Source organism: Berghia stephanieae, chromosome 13 (genome assembly GCF_034508935.2).
Source record: "Berghia stephanieae isolate SIO BIC M18660-M18661 chromosome 13, UCSD_Bste_1.3, whole genome shotgun sequence".
In the NCBI taxonomy this organism is placed as follows: domain Eukaryota; kingdom Metazoa; phylum Mollusca; class Gastropoda; order Nudibranchia; family Aeolidiidae; genus Berghia; species Berghia stephanieae.
In genome coordinates this window covers 30,445,167-30,466,466 of record NC_088372.1, presented here as the reverse complement: position 1 = coordinate 30,466,466, position 21,300 = coordinate 30,445,167, and the positions used below count along the sequence as shown (strand labels likewise).

At 34.7% G+C, this 21,300-nt stretch overlaps 1 protein-coding gene across 1 annotated transcript; it reads right to left on the bottom strand.

Moving 5' to 3' along the window:
* Positions 1-18,118: 18,118 nt before the first annotated feature.
* On the bottom strand, positions 18,119-19,416 carry LOC144959282 (uncharacterized protein F54H12.2-like). Its single transcript, XM_078891824.1, has 3 exons — positions 19,326-19,416; positions 18,765-19,117; positions 18,119-18,499 (listed from the first exon to the last, which is right to left on the bottom strand). Exons 1-3 carry the CDS (start codon positions 19,414-19,416, stop codon positions 18,119-18,121), a joined length of 825 nt encoding a protein of 274 aa, XP_078747950.1.
* Between the last annotated feature and the right edge of the window lie 1,884 nt (positions 19,417-21,300).

Below are 21,300 nucleotides of genomic sequence, written 5' to 3'. Positions count from 1 at the left end.
TTTTAGAGGGGGAAATTCCACATTTTACTGCTGCTGCTGCTGCTGCTGCTGCTGCTACTACTACTTTCTACTACTACTACTACTACTACTACTACTACTACTACTACTACTACTAAAGTTATTGAGAGAAAAATCTTTATTTAGAATCCTTGAGCACAGGCGAGCCGCTGTGTGTGTGTGTGTGTGTGTGTGTGTGTGTGTGAGACGTGGCTGTAGTCTAATTTTATCAGAATTAGGAGGCCAAGGAGTTATCTCTTTGGATATTAAGTAGGATTATATTTTTTTCCGTATTAATATTAGTGTAGTGGAAATTACAATGAGATCGTATTAAAAACAAAAGACTAAGAATAACATCAGATCGAGATGATTCTGATAGCAAAAAAGTAGGCTATATATGTGACATATTTAAATTCAGTCACCAAGCATGATAAAAACAAACAAAAAATCAACACAAATAATTTTAACCCTCTCCAGGCAAAAATTTGACGGTAGCATTTAAATATTTTTTAGTCGACTAAAACATAGTTTACTTTACTAAGAACATGCACATTTTTATGTTGATAGGGTTGACTGGTTGAAGATATTGTAATCCTGGATTAGGTCAAAAGAACAAAAGCAGAAGTAAAATAATCAATTTAAAAAACAAAAACAAAAAAAAACTGTCAACTTGGAACAAAACAGCACCAATGTCTAACTCTGGGACTAACCTTTAGATAACAAGTTGTTGGTGATGTTTTCTGGTCAAGTCTTTACAGGTGTTTAAAGAGTATTGTCTTAGTATGCTTTTGACGAACTGAGCATGTGTTGTTGAATATGTGTCTGTCTGTAAATAGTTTAACGTGGTGATACAACATTGTTCTACAAAATATGGAACAAGCTTCTTTAATAATCTGTGTTACATGATTGTCCTCACTTTCAAAATGACTTTCCATGGCATGCTTATCTAAATCTGTAAAAATTGATGGCCCTAATCTTTCTGTTACTTTTATTATCACTTTACTTATTGTTGTGCTATTGACTGCTCTCAAAGGTCCCTCCTTGTGTGTAGTTAGAATTTCTCTCAAACAAAGGTCAGCTGCTGTAATAACTTTATAAAAATCTTCAGATGGATATAATAATCCCCCCTGTCTTTTCTTTCGGTAAAACTAGATGATGATGGTTTGCTTGAATCAGGATTGTCTAATGAGGCTAAAAATTCTGAACAAACAGAACATTTGATTTTGTCTCGTAATTTTCTTGCGATAAATCCAGACATATAATACAAAACATCTGAATGGTACTCTGAGGGCTGGCAAAGGGTTTTCGTAAAGATCATAGTTTTTCTGTCCAATTCAGGTTGAAAAGAGTTTGTCGAATTGTCAACAGTAAAAGATGAATTTTCTTGGAAAAGCTTATTTTCGGGGGCAGGTAAGCAATTAGCATTTTTGGAACTCAGCACACCATTCTTCATCAAAAGAGACCTGAGGGCATATTTAAATTGAAGGACATTCGGGTTATTATTCCAGCCACCTCTTCTTCGTATCCTTGAAAACAATGTCTCCAAATGATCTTGAGAGAGTCTGTAAGTAAGTATGTATTTGTAGTTATTGGCCAAAAGTCGCCGAGATATCAATTCTATGGATGTCAGTGTTGCCAAAAATCCAATAAATCCAGTTTTCCTCTTTGATTGTAGTATTGGCTTGTTAGTATTGTCACATAAAGATGATATATAATTTCTGGCAAAATGAATAAACTCTAATTTTTCCTCAAGATTTTCCTTTGTAATAGGGCTTTTAAATCCTTTTGTACAGAAACTACTGCTGTTGCATAAATCAAACAATTTATCAAATATACGAATAAATTTACAAGTCGCTTCACTTCCAGCAAATTCAGGCAACTTCAAGTCATCCCGAAGAAACATAATGGCAGAAGCAACAGAAGAGCTTAAAGTTTGGGCAGCAAGAGAAACTTTCATTTTATTTTTCACATAATCAATATGTCTTCCTTTTAGCTTGTTGGCAAGGTTTCAATTACTTTCCAGCTGCAGCTTGTGAAGTGCAACAATATAAGACCAATCAATTCTCTCCTCTCCACGGCGCAAACATTTCAGGTCACCCAATGCATTTCTAACATTTTTTAACAAATGACAGGCATCAAAAATAAAGGGAATGGTTTTAGATGAATCCAAGGGGTGAGGAAACTCAGGATCAATGACATCTGAACTTATAGTGCATCCAATAGCAGTTGCAGTCGCTTGGTTAACATAAGCTCCATCACACACAACCCCTTGAACAGAGAAGCCTGCCTCAGACAGCCAAACTATCCCATCATTAATAATCCGTGCTTGCTGGGCTGCACTAATCTTATCAACAAGAAAATAGCCAATAGGGTGCTTAAAATATCGCTTTTGTCCAACGATGAGAAGAGTAAGACTTTCTGAAGCTAATGTGTCTGGTGATGCAACTTGAAGATGACCATGGTTCACATAGCCAGCATAGGTCTGGGATGCAGGGTCAAACACAACTTGCTTCCGAATAGACATCGAATCAAACATAAGACAAACATCCTTCATCAAATCATCCTTTTTAAGTTGAGCTTGCAAGGTATTAAAAACATCTGTAATAAATCCTGGGGAGACATTGTGGGATGCAGACCACCTACGAATGGTATCCGCATGAGGCAAATGCAAATACTTTCTCACATAATTATAAGCCTGAGCACTATAGAAGTGCAAGGAAACAGCAAAGGATTTTAATTCATCAGAAAAACGCATATTATTTTTGGACATATGGGCAGCTTTTAATTCATTTTCAATTAAAGTGAGGGTTTCCGCAGCAAAATTTTCTTTTAGGATGTCAACATTTTCTTCTTTCAACAACTTTTTCTTCTTCAAATCTTCCAAAAGGGATGAAATTTTTACATCTCGACGGGCCAACTTCTTCCTCATGCTACTGAGTTGTTGTTTTTGATGAAGCATCTTTTCTTGGCAAACAAGCAACTTATTTTGGGTCTCTTCTAAGTGGCTTTCAACTGAAGAATAGGCATAATTATGTTCATCAACTTTAGGGGTCTTACTGGGTGTAGCATCTTCAAATGGAGAATTGGGAGCAGCTCGTTTTCGAGGGGATGATCTTGTCTTTTTAATGGCAGGAGACTGTTTATGTTGGGGATAATTTGGAAATACAGATGGGACAGCATTCTCTCTCAATTTTTTTGGTCTAAACCGAGATAATAATCTTCTAATAAAAAATGGACACTACAGACCCTATCATTTTTTGTAGGTCTCCACTCTGACCCATCTACATTCTTCCTGCTGATTTTAGTAATCCACTTGGACAACAACTCAGGCTTCTTCCATGGAAAGCTGAAAATAAGTGAGGCATTCTAACTAGGACTATCTTGACAATTGGTGTACTATAGTGAAAAAACAATCTATCCAGTTGAATTATTTTCTATTGGCAAGGGAAAGACTCCATGGAAAAAAAAGCAATTAGACGTCTAGTACTATACTTATATATTTGTCTTTATCTAGGTCTTCCTGTCAATATACTTATATACTTGTTGATATTCATCTCGGTTCATGTATCTCAAGTTTTGAAAAATAACCACACTACTCTTACACGCCTAGAGTGGAGTGCTTATACTTTGGCCTTTGCAGTTAATTGCAATCGCAAGCTCTCCTCCTCAATTCGAAAACGCATTATAGTTATAGGTTATTATAATACATGATTACACACATTCTCTAACTTCATTTTTACCTCAGGGGAATAGTTCAGATCAGTATGTAGATTTATTTATAAAAATACTTGGGAGACCTTCCATTCTTGCTCTAGTACTAGGGGGTTTGGGAGGGGGGAAACTTTAAAAAAAAAAAAAAGTTTTCCCCCTCCCAAACCCCCTACTAGAACAAGAATACTTGGGATGTAGTAGCTTATGGAAGGTCTCCCAAATACTTATGAGATATAGACTCTATATCTAAATCTATCTAGATCCTAGAACATTATCAGTCTCCGTCGCAGTCGTCAGTAGCCCAAAATACAATTAGAATTGATTTATTTCTCTTACCTGTGAAACGACAATGATGTGCCTTTGACAGCTTTATTGTGGCATAAATATACGCAGCAGTTCTGAACCATTTTATTGTGAATTTTAATATTGTTGTGGTGTTTGTTGTGTCGTTATGATGACATTAGATACCGAATGAATGGTAATGTTTACATTCTCAGCCAACAACAAAATGGCGCTAAATGCTTTCATTGGTGGACACTTTTTAGACTCCGTACGTATTCTCATTCGTTTAATTCTATGATATATATATATATATATATATATATATATATATATATAAACATTTGAAATTAAGATAGTTTGACTTCTACAACGTTGTTATCGAGCGTTGCTCTCATCAGGAAGTGGAAGTGAAAGTAGATTGTTGTGTTTTCGTATTTTTATAGATTCGTGTTTATGGAGGTTCGTAATTACATAAAAGGTGTTTGTTTCTATGTCTGCATGAGGAAGTTAGTTCGTTTCTTCTGTTGAGTGTTGCTATGTTCGGTTTAGTGATGATGAAGAATTTTTCTTCCAAGCAGAGGTTGCAAATCTTCACGTTCTACACCCAATCATGAACAAAAACACCATCAAAATAGGATACACCTGCATGCCAAACATACAAAACATTATTTCATCCAACAATAACCGAAAACTATCACAGCCAGATCAGCCCAGCAACAACCTAGTGAAAAAATGCAACTGTAGGACCCAGACAACATGCCCACTAAACGGCAATTGCCTGACTCAAAACGTAATTTATCAAGCCACAGTAACACGACCAGACACACCAAAACAAGAAACACACATTGGCCTCACCGAGTGTCCATTCAAAACCAGATACAACCTGCATACATCTTCCTTCAGAAACATACACAAACGACATTCCACTACACTAAGCGAACACATTTGGAACCTCAAAGAAAAAAACATACAACACAGCATCACATGGAAAATCATCTCCAGAGCACAGTCGTACTCCCCCTCTTCTAAGATTTGCAACCTCTGCTTGGAAGAAAAATTCTTCATCATCACTAAACCGAACATAGCAACACTCAACAGAAGAAACGAACTAACTTCCTCATGCAGACATAGAAACAAACACCTTTTATGTAATTACGAACCTCCATAAACACGAATCTATAAAAATACGAAAACACAACAATCTACTTTCACTTCCACTTCCTGATGAGAGCAACGCTCGATAACAACGTTGTAGAAGTCAAACTATCTTAATTTCAAATGTTTATAATAGCTCCTTTTATTTTAAAGTTGAGCACTATTATTTCATGGTTTTTGTTTTATAATTTTATATATATATATATATATATATATATATATATATACATACATATATATATATATATATATATATATATATATATATATATATATATATATATATATATCTTCCATTGCACACACACACACACACACACACACACACACATAGACACATTTACAAATTTTCGCCTATATTATCATGACAATCTAATATAAATATTTATGTATTTTGTGTTTACTTGAAAAAAGCGGAAGGCCGAAACGTCATTTGATTTGTGTTGTTCATTCGTGAGTCAGATTTACTCCCTTTATCTTTATATATGCACCTCTATTTATTAGTTTTACTCATGAAATGGTTCCATAACTTTCTTGTGGAGAGACCTCGGTACAATAAAATGGGAATACATTTCTCGGCAACAAAGTCCATTTCAACTGGCGGCCCACAAGGATGTCTTAGTCCTCTAATTTTGTCTATTTTGTACCAAATGATTGTTTGCCTATTTTTCACGAATGTCTCGTTGTTAAATATGCAGACGATACAGCCATTAAGGACTTTTGAATAGCCAAGAATCAGAAAATTATCATATAAACCAAATAGAACATTTTGTAAATTGGTGTCAGAACTTAATGTATCAAAAACAGAAGAAATAAATAAACAAAAAGTTTGTACTCGTCAATTAATTCAAATATTTAGGTTTGATCATTGACGAATTACTTATTTTCAAATCTCGTGTAGATAGCATCTCTAGGAAACTTTATCAAATAAATATATTCTCCGAAAATGTATAAATTTTGATCTTAGCAGAAAGACAATGTTGCAAATCTATAATTCCCTTCTACTTTGTGCATTAACTGTGAGTTTAATAATCTGGTGGGGAGGGTGTGGTTTGAAAGAGACATCAAAATTACAATTTTTTATCCTGATAAATCTACTCACACGCCAAATGCCTGGAAACAACAGAAACGTCAATACCAGAATTAATCAGACCATTTTTGCTATCACGCGCTAAATTACCCAAGTTGAATGATAAATCCATAATACAAATTTTCATTAAAATCTCAAAGCAATACTGCATTTGGATCGTGTACTCACGAAGTGTGTTAAAAAAACAACACTCTGGATGAGCAGGGTTTGATTTATTAGTCAAAATACCCTCTTATCAACTTTATCACGTGGCACGACCAGGTGAGTTGTTTTCATTCTTCAATACAACACAATGGCAGAAACAATGGGCCAGAAACTCATTGGAACTGTAGAAAACGTGTAAAAAACGTTAGTAAAGAATTACAACACATCAATATTGGAGATAACTTTTAGAACACGGTATAGATAGTTTGAAGATGACGTCACTCGTGTCTTTGTTATTGTATTTTGCCATCCGCGTCTATGAGTACTTCTCACTAAACTGTATTAACCGGACTATAAATCTTCAAGGTTACACACAGTTTTGTGTGTTGGCCAGTTTTACTTCCGGATGGCAATTTTGTGAAATTCTTAGCCAAGTGCATACTATTTATAGAAGACCCTCACTATCAATGTTTTACGTATACAACTTTTCAAGAGTTTATGCTCCTGTGAGTAAACTTTCGAAAAATAGAGATTTTCAACGCTACAGCCGCCCCTTACAAAGAAGCACTCACAAAAAGCGGATAAAACACACCATTTGAATACACAAACGGCCCCTATCATATAAACCTCAACACACAAGTGAAGAACGAAAAATAAGAAATCGGCATATAACTTGGTTCAACCCACCTTTCGACGAAAACGTCAACACCAACATTGGACAGCAGTTCCTGAAACTATTTGATACCCTCATCCCAAAGAATCGCAAACTACATAAAATTATCAAGAGAAATAACATAAAAATTAGCTACTCTTGTATGCGCAACATGGAACAATTAATTTCAAGCCACATAAAACAATTTTTAAAAAACCACCGACAAGAGCAAAACCCATCCACCATAAAATGCAACTGCAGAAAGAAGGATCATTGCCCGTTAAATAAACAATGCTTAGAATCTAATACATGAAGCCACAGTCACCGAAACTAAAACAAACAAGCAGGAAAAATATGTAGGACTAAAATAACATAATTTCAAAACCAGATACAAACCTTTAGAAACACCAACAAAACAAAGATCTGCAAAGCTCAGCGTACATATTTGGAAATTCAAAGACAACAAGCTAGACCACAGCATTTCATGGAAAATTCTATCTAAAACAACAGGATATACACCATCATCAAAACAATGTAGCTTATGGCTGGAAGAAAAATATACTATAATTAAACTCCCTCACAAGGCCACACTCAACACGAAAAAGGAGATGAAGATAGCGAATAATTGATATATACTTGTAGAAGATGTAATATATATATATATATATATATATATATATATATATATATATATATATATATATATATATATATTAATATTATTATTATTATTATTTTTATTATTATTATTATCATTATTTTTCTTCTTCTTCTTTTTCTTCTTCTTCTTCTTCTTCTTCTTCTTCTTCTTCTTCTTCTTCTTCTTCTTCTTCTTCTTCTTCTTCTTCTTCTTCTTCTTATTATTATTATTATTATTATTGTTATCCTTTTCTCCTTTTTTGTTTGACCTTGCTCCGTTTGTGAGCATAAATTTTTATGTTTTTTAAAATTTTCAGTTAGTTCTTTTTTTTTAGTATACTTTTAAAAATATTTTTTTTCTCGGATAGCTTGTTCCGTGTTATTTATTTATTTATTTATTTATTTATTTATTTATTTATTTATTTATTTATTTATTTATTTATTTATTTATTTATTTATTTTTAATTTTATTTGTTATGTCTCTGATTATATTGTTGCTTAACGAGTTTTTTTTCTTTTTCTGTTTTCTCCTTTTTGCCTCGATTAGATTGTTTCTGAGCAAGATATTTGATATTATATTTACATATATTTATTTTTCAATCTGACCTAGAAGATTGCCCTCTGCATTTTGTTTGTTTGTTTATTTTTATATGTATTTATTCTTTTCGTATGAACTTTTTGAGATCGGAGTTGGTATGAAAATTACAATTTGCAATATTCTATAGAAAGGATCGAAAAGAGAGAAAAAAATATTTAAACGAAAAAAAGGGACGCGGGGAGGGGGTGGGGGTGGCATTCATCCTTTGCAACGCTCTGCATAATTGAAAAGATTCAAAGTGGCGGAGCCAGGATTCAGCACACAGCGTCGATCTCGACATGCCTTCTAAGACAGACGACTTTAACCATTCGGCCACGACATCCACATGATACTTGTGTACCTACTTTCCATCGACTTATTTATTGTTGAGAAATTATTTTCCTTTTATTGGTAATTTACTATTTCTATGTGCATTTATTGCACCCAGAGACAGCACAAATCCTCGACATTTTGACAGTTTTGTTCTGACTCGGCCACGATCAGTTGAAGTTCCCAATGTAAACAACAACAAGATATGAAGTGAGTAGAAAAGTGCCAGAAGACAATAGAGAATAAAAATTTTTCGCGGTGGTGGTGGGGTTTGAACCTGCGACCTTATTGGTACGACAACTCCGCCTGGCAGGTGAGAGCGTGGCTCTACCGGTGTAAAATTCGGACCACAACAAGAACATACATGTCATTTTTGTGAAAGAGTGACGACTCACAACAAGGTAACTGTTCAAAAGCCAAAGGAGTCCTTTGCTCAATGCTCTCAATTTTCTAAAACTGTAGCGGTATTTTATCACAACCTGAGCACTCTAAGAAAGCGCTCATTCTCTAGTGGTACAAGAACGCCTAATCTTTTAAGACGGGGAAAGACATGTTTGATAAAAGTGCCCACCGCCTCTATCAATATAGGAGATGTTTTAAAAGAGCGCCCAATATAGTATCTTCCCTCTGCGGACTCAACTATAGATGTTCTCTTCTTCTGGGAGTCCCACTGCGGACAACCCAGGTGGATATGAATACTCTGGTTGTCTGAACTCTAGATTACAACTAGCTAGATCTATAGAAAAACAAATTTGGGAACATTGACACAACAATATGCACTAACTTTGGTAAGACATCAACAACAACGTTCTCGTTTTTTTCATTTCGTTTGTTTGTATGCCAGCGTCCCCCTGGTGCGATATATTATATTGTAATACCCAGATTACCTCCCACCAAGGCATCATAAGATGTCGTCGCCTAGGCATTCCATGGAGGACTATAGCTATTCCACCAAACAAGATGTCTGATGTCAACATGAATCACCTGCATTGTCTAAAAATTGAGCAAATTGGGGAGTAATAATCTTTCCCAAGAAACAAAAAGAAAGTTCCTAATGCGGGGATCGAATCAATGACCTTCCGGTTCACAGTGCAATGCCATAACCACTCGGCCAGTTCGCCGGTATATCATGGACACATTAGAGATAGAGTTTAAAAAAAAATCAATGTTTATGCTTGATTAGGTATGGTGTTTATTGGAAAATTAGGAAAATCCTCGTTAAGGAGGGAGTTCACGCACAAACCATCTCGGTAAGGAAAGAGTAAACATACAAAACATATCGGTAAGGAGAGTTAATACACAAACCTGCTCAGCAAGGAAAGAGTAAAAATACAAACCATATCGGTAAGGAGAGAGTTAATACACAGATTCTGCTCGGTAAGGAAAGAGTAAACATACAAAACATATCGGTAAGGAGAGAGTTAATACACAAACCTGCTCGGTAAGGAAAGAGTAAACATACAAAACATATCGGTAAGGGGAGAGTTAACCTAAAAAATTATCTCGGTCATGAAAGAGTTATCACACAAACCAGCTTGAGAAGGAAATAGTTAACACACAACAATATCGTTAAGGAGATAGTAATCATACAAACCATCTCGGCAAGGAGAGAGTTAACACACAAACCAGCTCCGTAAGGAAAGAGTTAACACACAAACCAGCTCAGTAAGGAAAGAGTTAACACATAACCATAACATTGATAAGGAAAGAGTTAACACACAAACCATCTTGGTAAGAAGAGAGTTAACACACAAACCAGTTCCGTAAGGAGAGAGTTAACACACAAACCATATCGATAAGGAGAGACTTGTCTCAAAATCATCTTGGTAGGGAGAGACTTGTCTCAAAATCATCTTGGTAAGGAGAGACCTGTCTCAAAATCATCTTGGTAAGGAGAGACTTGTCTCAAAATCATCTTGGTAAGGTGAGGCTTGTCTCAAAATCATCTTGGTAAGTAGAGACTTGTCTCAAAATCATCTTGGTAAGGAGAGAGTTATCACACAAACCAAAGACACAAACTTAAAACTTGCACTAAACGAAAGCATACTCATCCCCGAAAACGCTCACAATATGTTGTTATTTTTCAACATCTATAATTTTGATGGGCCTCAACCATGAGACACGTTGTTAACCAGTTAACTGCCGTACTCTGCGAGTACCCAGTTTTAAGGGTTTTATATATTATTATTACGCCCTTTCGCAACATAACCATAAGATTCCGTGCCTTAGGCATTCCATGAAGGAATGTCGATAATCCATCAAACAGGATGTCTGATGTCAACAAGAATCACCCATGTTGTCCAAGTGAGTAAATTGGGGGTTAATAATTTAGCCCAACGAAAAAAAAAAACAAAAGTGCCTGAAGCGGGGCTCGAGCCCGGGACCTTCCGGATCACAGTGCAATGCCTTAACCACACGGCCACGCGCCCCCCTTTAAGGGGTTTGCCATGATAAATGAATAGAGCATTTATATGGTGCAATATCCACTTAAAGTGCTCAAAGCTCTTTACAAGATGTGGGTCGTTTCAATCGATTGATATTTGAAGACCAACGAGTTTTTCTGGTCAAACTGTTAAATTCATGTTTTACCAGAGTATTGGGACAGTTAACAGGGTAGATGCCGTAAGGAGCGGTTTGGGTCTAAGTATTAGGAAAATCCTTTTAAAAAAAAATGATTTTGATATATTGATGGAAAACGATATTATTATCTTAGAAATAATATTATTGAAGTCCAAATTCTTAAAGTAGACTATATGTCACAGTAAAGGTTGTTCACAATTATCTTATTAAATTTTATTTTGTTAAGAACTGAATTCATCTCACTCCAGTTATATTTCGGTAGACTTAGATAAACTTTACCTTCTAATATTAGGTCGTCTTTCCTTTTATAGCCTTCCCTCGAATTAATTTCTAATTACTGAATACTTTTCGTTCTCCATTCTGTCACGTAGCCACTTATTATAAAAGCTGATAGGTCTAACATTCTACACTCACTTCTCTCTACAATCTATGCCGGACGGCCAGTCGCTCCATTCCTCATATATATTTGAAGATTTTTATCTTTTGATACTTTGTGGATATTTTATCTCCACCATCAAGACGCCGGAGCTTTTACCTTTGACGGTGTAACCCTCAACATTTTAAGGATCAAACCTGAGCCCGCTGTCGAAGAAACATTTGAATAACCCCTTCCCAATTGCCTGGAAGTGGAACTTTATGAGCCTGAGCCCGTTATCGGAGGAATATAGAACCCACGCCTTTCAACTGCCTGGAAACGTAACCTCACGAACCTGACATTATATCATCATAAGTTACGTAATATATTCACATTTCTATTTGTAACTACCACAATCACTATTTATCTCTTTTAATTAAATTTCATCTTTCTTTTTATTTCATCTTAAACAAATCGTTAATTGGTTTTTCATTTATAGTAACTAGTAAATTCTGGGGCCTCATTCTACATATCTTTATGCATAGTCGAGTAGCTCTTTACTCACTTGAGACTATGACACTATAAAGGCACAAAAACACAATCGAAAAGGGTACAGGTAGTGAGAAAAGTGTGAAAAACGGAAAGCTATTTTGCTATTTTCTCAATATGTCATTTTCCTAAGGGTATGGGATACTGTTTCAAACGTCTCTCAGAATCTATTCAATGAAATTGAAAATGTCCACACTTATCAGAGAGATGTGTAGTATGTCGCTATTGAGAGATTATTTTGGAAAAGATATCTGTATTTTGAATTATAATCCAAATTATGATATTTAACATCGATTTTGTCATAACGTTTTGATTCTCAACTTTGTATTGTTCTAATAAAAATTCCATAAGCTAAAGCCGTAAAATCTCTTAATGAAGACTCACTATGGTACGATGTTGATAAGAGGGAAGAATAAGGAGGTCATTCCTTCATTAGTTTTTGTGGAACGTTTGATGCCAGAACCTCAAATTAAGTCGAAAAACGGGGATTACCACAGATAATTTATGTCATTTCAACAAAAATATTAAAAAAAAAAAACTATAATGACGATAGGGAAAAATTAAAACCGCCAAATATAGGTAATTTTTTTTTTTTAGAAAACCGTACTTCTCTCGACACCGGGAACGAACGTGCATTATTCCACCCCTCTCTCTCTCTAAATAGTAACGCGTAATGATATCATGTTTACAATAATAAACTGTGACGTCAGATTATCACGATTAAATTTCACCAAAAAATCTGATTCCTTAAAAAGAAGGAGCCAATCTATCATTTAAATATATTTTTGAAGATGTCTTTTATTCAAAGATGACGAAATAGGAATCGACTAAAATAAAAGATTTCTTACACTCTCGAGTTTTGGAATTCGAACTTTGTTCTCAACGCCCACTCGCAATCTCGTGCAGCGGTTGGGAACACGTCTCGAATTCCAAAAAAAAAAGGAAGAGTGTGAGAATTGCATATTATTACTTTCCAATTGGATTCAATAGTATAATGTCACGTCGCCCAGCAACGGCGAGCAGCGTGGTTCTATACAAAGAAAATCAGTACTTTTTATTCTTCATGCTGCCGAGAACTTTTCATATGTCACGTGATCAGAATGTATAAAAGTCAAAAGATGATTATATTTATAATGTTTTTCTCCTCTGGATACACTTCTATGCTCGTGGGAGAAATATTTCATAAGGGCGTCCGCCATTGTTCCGATAGTTTAGAGCCAGTTACTAAGTTACTATGCGTCGTTACGAGGGATGTGACGTCATGGCTGTTGAAGCGTATTGATCGTCAATTTGTATTGAGTGGAAAGGGATGTTCTACTTATTAAAACGAATGACATGCCATCGCCTCCAGGAAATAATAAACTTTCATTTGTTGAATGCGTCGTGTAATTAATTCAATTATTAAAGGTGCAATAACAGTTTTGGAGGCAATACTTTTTAATAGATGCTGTGCGCTTGACTAAGAAACTCACACCATTGCCATCCAGAAGTATAACGGACCAACATACAAAAGTATGTGAAACCTTGAACGTTTATATTCTGGTTAATACAGTTGTAGTGAAAAACATTCATAAAGACAGATGGCAAAACGCAATAACAAAGACCTGAGTAACGTCAACTGTGTTCTATCGGTATGCCTTGGTGTCTATTTAAATGCCTTGATAAAAAATGTTGTTTGTGAATATAATTTAGCGATGTTCAGTAGAACATATTTCGGTACCAGGGGTCTATCTAGAAATAGAACGAAGATGACTTCACTGGGGTCTTTGTTATTGTTTTCTGCCACCCGCGTTTATGAGTAATTCTCACTAAACTGTATAAGCAAGACTATATATGTTTAAGGTTACACCGAGTTTTGTGTGTTGGTCCGTTATACTTCCGGATGACAATGTTGTGAGCTTCTTAGCCAAGCGCATACTATCTATAATCGTTTCAGAGGAAAGAAGAAGAAAAGATGAAGAAGAAGAAGAAGAAGAAGAAGAAGAAGAAGAAGAAGAAGAAGAAGAAGATTCTTTAAATTTGTGATTAAGATATATATAAATGTTTCAATAGCTCGATCAAACTGTTTCGAACATTGATATTGGCTAAAGATAATACGACTGTAAAACATGATGCTGGGTTTAACTCATGTGGACATTGTTTATTGATCGTATTTCATGGATCATACGTGACATTTCAATGAAAACATCCATCTCTCGTGGTATATATTATTATTATTATTATTATTATTATTATTATTATTATTATTATTATTATTATTATTATTATTATTATTATTATTATTATTATTATTATTATTATTATTATTATTATTATTATTATTATTATTATTATTATTATTATTATTATTATTATTATTATTATCATTATTATTAGTATTATTATTATTATTATTATTATTATTATTATTATTATTATTATTATTATTATTATTATTATTATTATCATCATCATCATCATTATTTTTATTATTATTATTATTATTATTATCATCATCATCATCATCATCATCATCATCATCATCATCATCATCATCATCATCATCATCATCATCATCATCATCATCATCATCATTATTATTATTATTATTATTATTATTATTATTATTATTATTATTATTATATTATTATTATTATTATTATTATTATTATCATTATTATTATCATCATCATCATCATCATCATCATTATTATTGATATTATTATTATAATTATTATTATTATCATCATCATCATCATCATCATTATTATTATTATTATTATTATTATTATTATTATTATTATTATTAGTAGTAGTAGTAGTATATACGGTTGTAAATAGTTAGAAACCGTTTTTTGACGGAGGATGAGGATGATTGTTTTTTTTACCTGTTAATCGATATGTTGAGTTCGATGATGTATTGAATGGTATTGTTTTGAGTTCGATGCTGTATTGATTGGTATTTTGTTTTGAGTTCGATGATGTATTGATTGGTATTTTGAGTTCGTTGTTGTATAGAGTGGTTTGTTTTTTTGAGTTCGATGTTGTATTGATTGGTATTTTGAGTTCGATTTTGTATTGCAAGGTCATGTGACCTACCTGAGCGTGTGTTTATTGAGTGTTCGATTTGCCATCGATTATGTATCGAATGTTTAATTGCGTAATAATAGGGCTATACAGCTGATTAAAAAGGATCCTATCCCGGTGTTATTAGGTTCCGACTGGTTCACCCGCGCCGCAGCGCCGCAGCGCAAATTGAGGTTACGCAGTACAGTCCAAGGACTCTAACGCTGAGCCGCGTTGTTCTTTTAAATTGGTTTCTTACTCCTGAGTCTAATGACTTATTAATTTAATCAATTAAAAGTCCATTGATTCCCTCAAAGGTCAAAGGGCAAATAGCTCAGGCGTCAGCCGCACAGCAGCGCCGCACAAAAAAATAGGTCAAGGTCATTCAGAGCAGCCGGTAGTCTAAATCATTTTGATTGGTTCTTTCAAATTCTCCGATCTTGATTGGATATCATATTGTCATAGTTTCGTCCGTTTGATTGGTTCTTTGAAATATATTTTTGTCTGGACAGTGTCGTCGTAAAATGAGTGGTCTTGTGAAAGCATTAATTCTCAATGTAGAACCAGATGAAATGTTCCATTGTGTTAAAACCGTGATAGATCAATGTTTTCATCTTTGTCATCAATCACTCTTTCAACAACCAGTATTGGATAACCCATTGGGTTTTTGCTCGATGATTGATACATTATTTCAGCAGCATATCAACTGGTATAGGATAGTGATTCTAATTGCTTATGCTAGAAGAGTAGCTTTACGTCATCCAGACAGGGAAAATTTTTCTCAGATCGTTAGTCTTCATCTTGAGAAAAAACTTAATCATTGGCTCGAATCACATGGTGGTTGGTTAGCGATGCCTCGTCAGATTATACCAGAAAGGTATTGGATAATGCGTCTCATGTGTGTTTTACTTCGTGTACTTTTGTCTTGACTGATACTGAAATGGAACTTTTTGTGAAAGATTTGCTTCTCGATCAACAGATAGATGATCGTTATCAGAAAGCAATTGCAGGATATGATAAGTATATTCACGAACATTTATCGACCTGTCCGTTGATAGAAACCAGAGAACAATTGTATATCGTCGCAGACGAATTATTCTCTCAGATCAGCTGGGGTAGAATCATTGTTTTTTTATGTTACATTAAGCGTGTACTCCGTATTCACCCGGATAGAGAAAACTTTGCTTTATTTGTGGGTTCATATGTGGACAAAAAACTCAGCAGCTGGATTAAGACCAACGGTGGGTGGCCCTCTATGATACAGGAGATTTCGCCCGTCAATCGTTGGACGAATCGAGTACTTTTCCCCATGATGTTTTACTTTGTGATTTGGTGTGTAATCGAACAACTCAATTATCTTTTGAGTTAATGATCATATTGATGATTCGAATCATTTTTTATGTTTTGAATAAAAGAAGCTATATCTTTTCATCTTGTATTTTTTACTCTTTGATAGTTATATTACCCAACAATTTGTTACAGTTTCGAAGGATTCTTTTTTTATGCTAATTTTTCTTTGAAATTTAACGTGAACATTTCGAAACTGAAACAAAAGTAGTTCCCATATAATAAAATTAAAATCTTCTTTTTACAAAAAAAAAAAAACAAAAACAAAAAGAAAACCATAACAGACACAGAAAAAAAACCGACATAAAACCATGTGTTGGTGAATAAAATTCATTTTGTTTTATTTTTTTTCACAACATCGAAAGCAATGTACTTTCACACACCAGTTACACCTTATACAATAATGATCTAAGGTCATTCACACATTCACATATCAAGCTTTTAAATCATCATTATAATTTTCTATAAATATTAATAAAAAAGAAAAAGCAAAAAACAACAAAACTTGACCAAATAAGATTACGATCTAAATAAAAATGTAATAATAATAATAATAATAATAATAATAATAATAATAATAATAATAATAATAATAATAATAATAATAATAATAATAATAATAATAATAATAATAATAATAATAATAAATAATAATAATAATAATAATATAGAATTATAAAAATATGATAAAACAAAAGATCATAGAAACAAACGAAAGAAAAAAACAAAAAAAAAAACAACAAAAAACAAAAAAAAACAACACTTTCATACACCATACACATCTTATAAAATGATCATTCACACACTCAATCATTAAACATTTTTTTTTATAAATGATTAATGGGTAGCAATGTTACATATATATCATAAACATCATTTTCATCATCGTCATAATCATCATCAACAACAAAATATTTGTAATTAAACAATTTAAAGCAAGTCTTAATTTTATAAGCGATCAAGCAATCAAAAGCAAACGGTTAATGCTTATCAATTGTATTGTAATCATCATAATCATCATCATTATCATCATCATCATCATCATCATCATCATTTTCTTCATTTTAAAAATCATATATTAAGGTATAAAGTAAATAGAATTATGTCTTGTTTCGTGTACACGAAATAAATTTTATCATAAGGAATCTTATTTTTTAAAATTTATTTTAAACAACAAACATTCCAATTAAGATTACCCAACCAAGGTGCCTCGGGATAAATGAGTAACAGCTCTTGCCACTTTTAAATCGTTCATACGAAAATGATAGGGATTAAAAATAGATAAAAGTTTTGACAAACTTTCACCTTTACTTTTCTTCAACACGAAATATATAACGTACAAACCACATGTGGAACTGGTTATACCCTGAATAATACGCGGGTTGTGTTTACAGCTTCGACTATTGTTTTCCACAAATCTTTGAATTGTCGGATACGCAGAAGGCGGGAACCCAAAACTATCCATATATTCTGCCCTTCCCATCCCGTTAAAATACACAGATACCCAATGTTTTCCGGGACCGGAACTCGACTCTGTGTTAATAATGTACGCAGCTGGTTGACGAGAATTCGGGTTGTTCGGAAGTCTATCTTTAGGATAAACACCTCGAAAAATTCGTCTCGCCCTAACGTGTCCGTTTAACATCGTTTCGATTTCTACGTTGTTCATGATGAAAAGTCAGTGATCACCTGACGAGTGCGATCAATTTCTATTACACTATCTAATTCGCTGTAACAGAACACAATGATCGGATCAGCTAGTGGGGTCGAGAATTTAAGTTCTAGTCTAAGCGACTCGCTTTTTACCAGTTCAAACTGGTTTCCGTCTAATAGCGATGGTGACAGATCAAAACCAAAAAGACTACAACCCTGAGAGTAAGCATTATAATCTATTCCATTTCCGGCATCGTTGTTAACCAGTCCAGCTGCTAGCATAAGACTGTGATAAGCTCTGACATATTGTTTACTACTGAAATTCGGAGTTAGTGCTTTGGACGGTATCTGTTTTCCGTTCAAGTACAGGGCTAGATAGGACAGATCAAAGTGCTGGAAATTAAAAGGATTCTTTTTGTAGTTTCCATTAAAGCTAGTGCTTTCGATTAGACCCAGTACGATCTTAGTCGGGTTTGCGATAAAAACAAATTATCTTGCACTGCACTTAAATTTCCTTTTGGAATAGAAAAGGTTTTATGGACAACGCGCTTCATGGGGTATTTACAATTGCCGATGTGAAGTGCTTTCTCGTGTGACAGGGCCACGGCTGGGTTTAATTTAATCTTCCTAACATACAACGAGGCGTGTGTAATTACACTCTTAAACCCTCAGCATCGGTCATGAGATGGAAAGCATCTTTAGACGGGATAAGCCTCAACTTTACATCAACTCCATTAATTAGATACCGTTCTTGATGCATGAAATCTAAATGTAGTTTTCCCATCATATCCACTTCTTTACTCTCTTTCACCAGCTCTTTCCGTGCATCGAAGCCAGCATTTGTACTATCCGTTATTTCTAGTTTACCCGGGGTGTCCTCGTGAAAAAATTCCATTGTCAGGTGACTCCTTTTCGCACCTTGATCATAATTCAACATTGTTTCTACAAAACTCCTAAAAGGATAAACGTTCTCACTTGACGTCACCAGAACATCGTTCAAAGTCATATCCACTTGTGAAAACAAGGCATGAAACCAGGTGTTAACAGGGCAACATTGCTATCGGCGTCTAAATTAGTTCCATCCGCCTTTATTACTTTAACGCGTACGTGCATAAATGTGTTATGCAAATCCAAGTAGTCTGACGTCCCCCGCTGATCGAAAATTCGATCGGACCTCCACTCGACAAAGTAGAGATCGGATGGTATTCCACAAACAAACCATCCTGAACAGCAGTCTGGGTGACGGGTAATGAGAACAGATCGAGTCCGCTGTGTACACTCTCTGCGGAATAGGGATGTAACAAAGCCATGATAATCAACCAAAAATGTCTTGAGCTACGTTCTTCCTACGTCTCTTCTTGGTCTTTTGTCGTGTCTGAGTAGGTCGTCGTCGTTTTATACGCCGAGTCACACGTCCGGGTGGCGGCGGCGGCGGCGGCGATGAAGTTGAAGTCAAACCACCCACGGCTCTGTTGAGTAATCTTTTCCCACTCTCCCCCGCGCGTCGTTTTAAAGCTGTTTTAACATTTTGACCGGAAATGACGTCAGATGCTATTTGGGCACCGGTTTTTGCACCTTCTTTTAATAATGTTTTAGCGCCCGATTTCAAGATGGGAAACAGAGATCTCGCAATACCACCAAAGATACTCCCAAGCCCTCGACCTCTTTGATGTCTTCCACCAACAAACACGGGTAGACCACGTCCTGCTTGAGTACAGTAATAATCATCGTAACCTTTTTGATTGGATTTGAACACGATCCCTTTTGTCATGACGACTTTTTACGAATCGAATCTCTTCTTTCGAAAATGAAGTATCACGATAGACTTCCCTGAAGCAAATGTCAAAGGTTCGCCTTTGTCGTTGGTTAAAAGGATTTCAACCGTGTCAAAATTAAATAGTCTGAGAGGAACATAGTTAGGTTTCTCAAAAATATGATGAACTATGTCTTTGCTTCAATTACCGCTCGGTACGCATCTCAAAAGAGGTACGACGCTATCCCCAACTATTCTAGGTTGAACGAGGTTGCAATATACGTATACTGCTTCGAATCCGACGTTTAGATGTAATGGCCTTTCACTCGACACAGACGTTGGACCGTATAAATAATGATTTGGAATATTCAAGAGATTGCTCAATGTCGAACTCAAGTGCAAAAAAGTTCCTTCCTTATATAGCCTTATCATTACTCTGCGAGTTGCACGGTCGTAATAAAATTTGATGAAACCCTCGTGCTTCTTTTTATTTTCCTTCTTATATGAGTCATCATCGTTTTAACCAGTTCATCCGGTGACTCGTATAAACCCGATGGGATGAGTACGGTATCTTTTTCGCTGTCGTTAGTAACTCTAAACTCGAAAAATGCTTCATTCTCAAGGATGTTGTTATACGTGTTACTGAATAATATTTCTGATAAACCGACTTCGTATTCTGTCGATAAATCTAACACTCTGGGTAGTTTTGTAAAATAATGCCCTGGAGAATTATTCGGAAAATAGCTCATGCTGCTATTAGAAGGTAAGACTAAATAAGACATGATTAAACTCGTTTATTCAGTGTTGGATTTGGAAGAACGTAACCGAGACAACTACTTAGAAGTGCTACCCATGGTCTGTCTGTTTCTCCGTCACGCGTCAAGTTATATAATGATACAGACACAACAATCGACACAATCATCATCTGACACAAGAACACGATCTCCCCTCTAGGGACTCGTTTCCCAAACATAGACCAATAAGATGAATTTCTGTTGGAATTATTACTTTCACTTTGGATCCTTCCATTTGAAAATTAAAAAAAAATAAATAAAAAAAAAAAATAAAAAAAAAACAAAAAAAAAAAAAAAACAAAAAAAAAACAAAAAAAAAAAAACAAAAAAAAACAACAACAAGGATGATAATTAATTGTAAACACGAAGATAAGACTTTGGTATCCAAGAGTTAAATGATGAATCGTAACCGACCCACTTCACCAAAAGTTCTTGTCCGCTTTTACGCTTATCCAAGACGGTCTCAATTCTGTAGATTTCTTTTGCACCAACTTTTTGCAGTTCTTGTTTATAGAAGCTTCCGCGCACGCATTCGTTCTGATCGTCTGTAATTTGGTAGGTTCTAGGTGTTGTTGAAATGGATTTTGTCACTGTAAATAACTCTTCGGTCCAAGAGGGTAGGTAGCCCTTTTTAAACAGTCGCCTAA

What these genes read in the sequence shown, in the direction of transcription:
- LOC144959282 (XM_078891824.1), bottom strand. Translation starts at nt 19,416, where the DNA reads ATGGCTTTGTTACATCCCTATTCCGCAGAGAGTGTACACAGCGGACTC. An exon ending in CCAGACTGCTGTTCAGGATG is followed by an intron (nt 19,118 to 19,325) that starts GTTTGTTTGTGG and finishes TGTTTTCACAAG; the next exon opens with TGGATATGACTTTGAACGAT. An exon ending in CCGATGCTGAGGGTTTAAGA is followed by an intron (nt 18,500 to 18,764) that starts GTGTAATTACAC and finishes TTTAATTTCCAG; the next exon opens with CACTTTGATCTGTCCTATCT.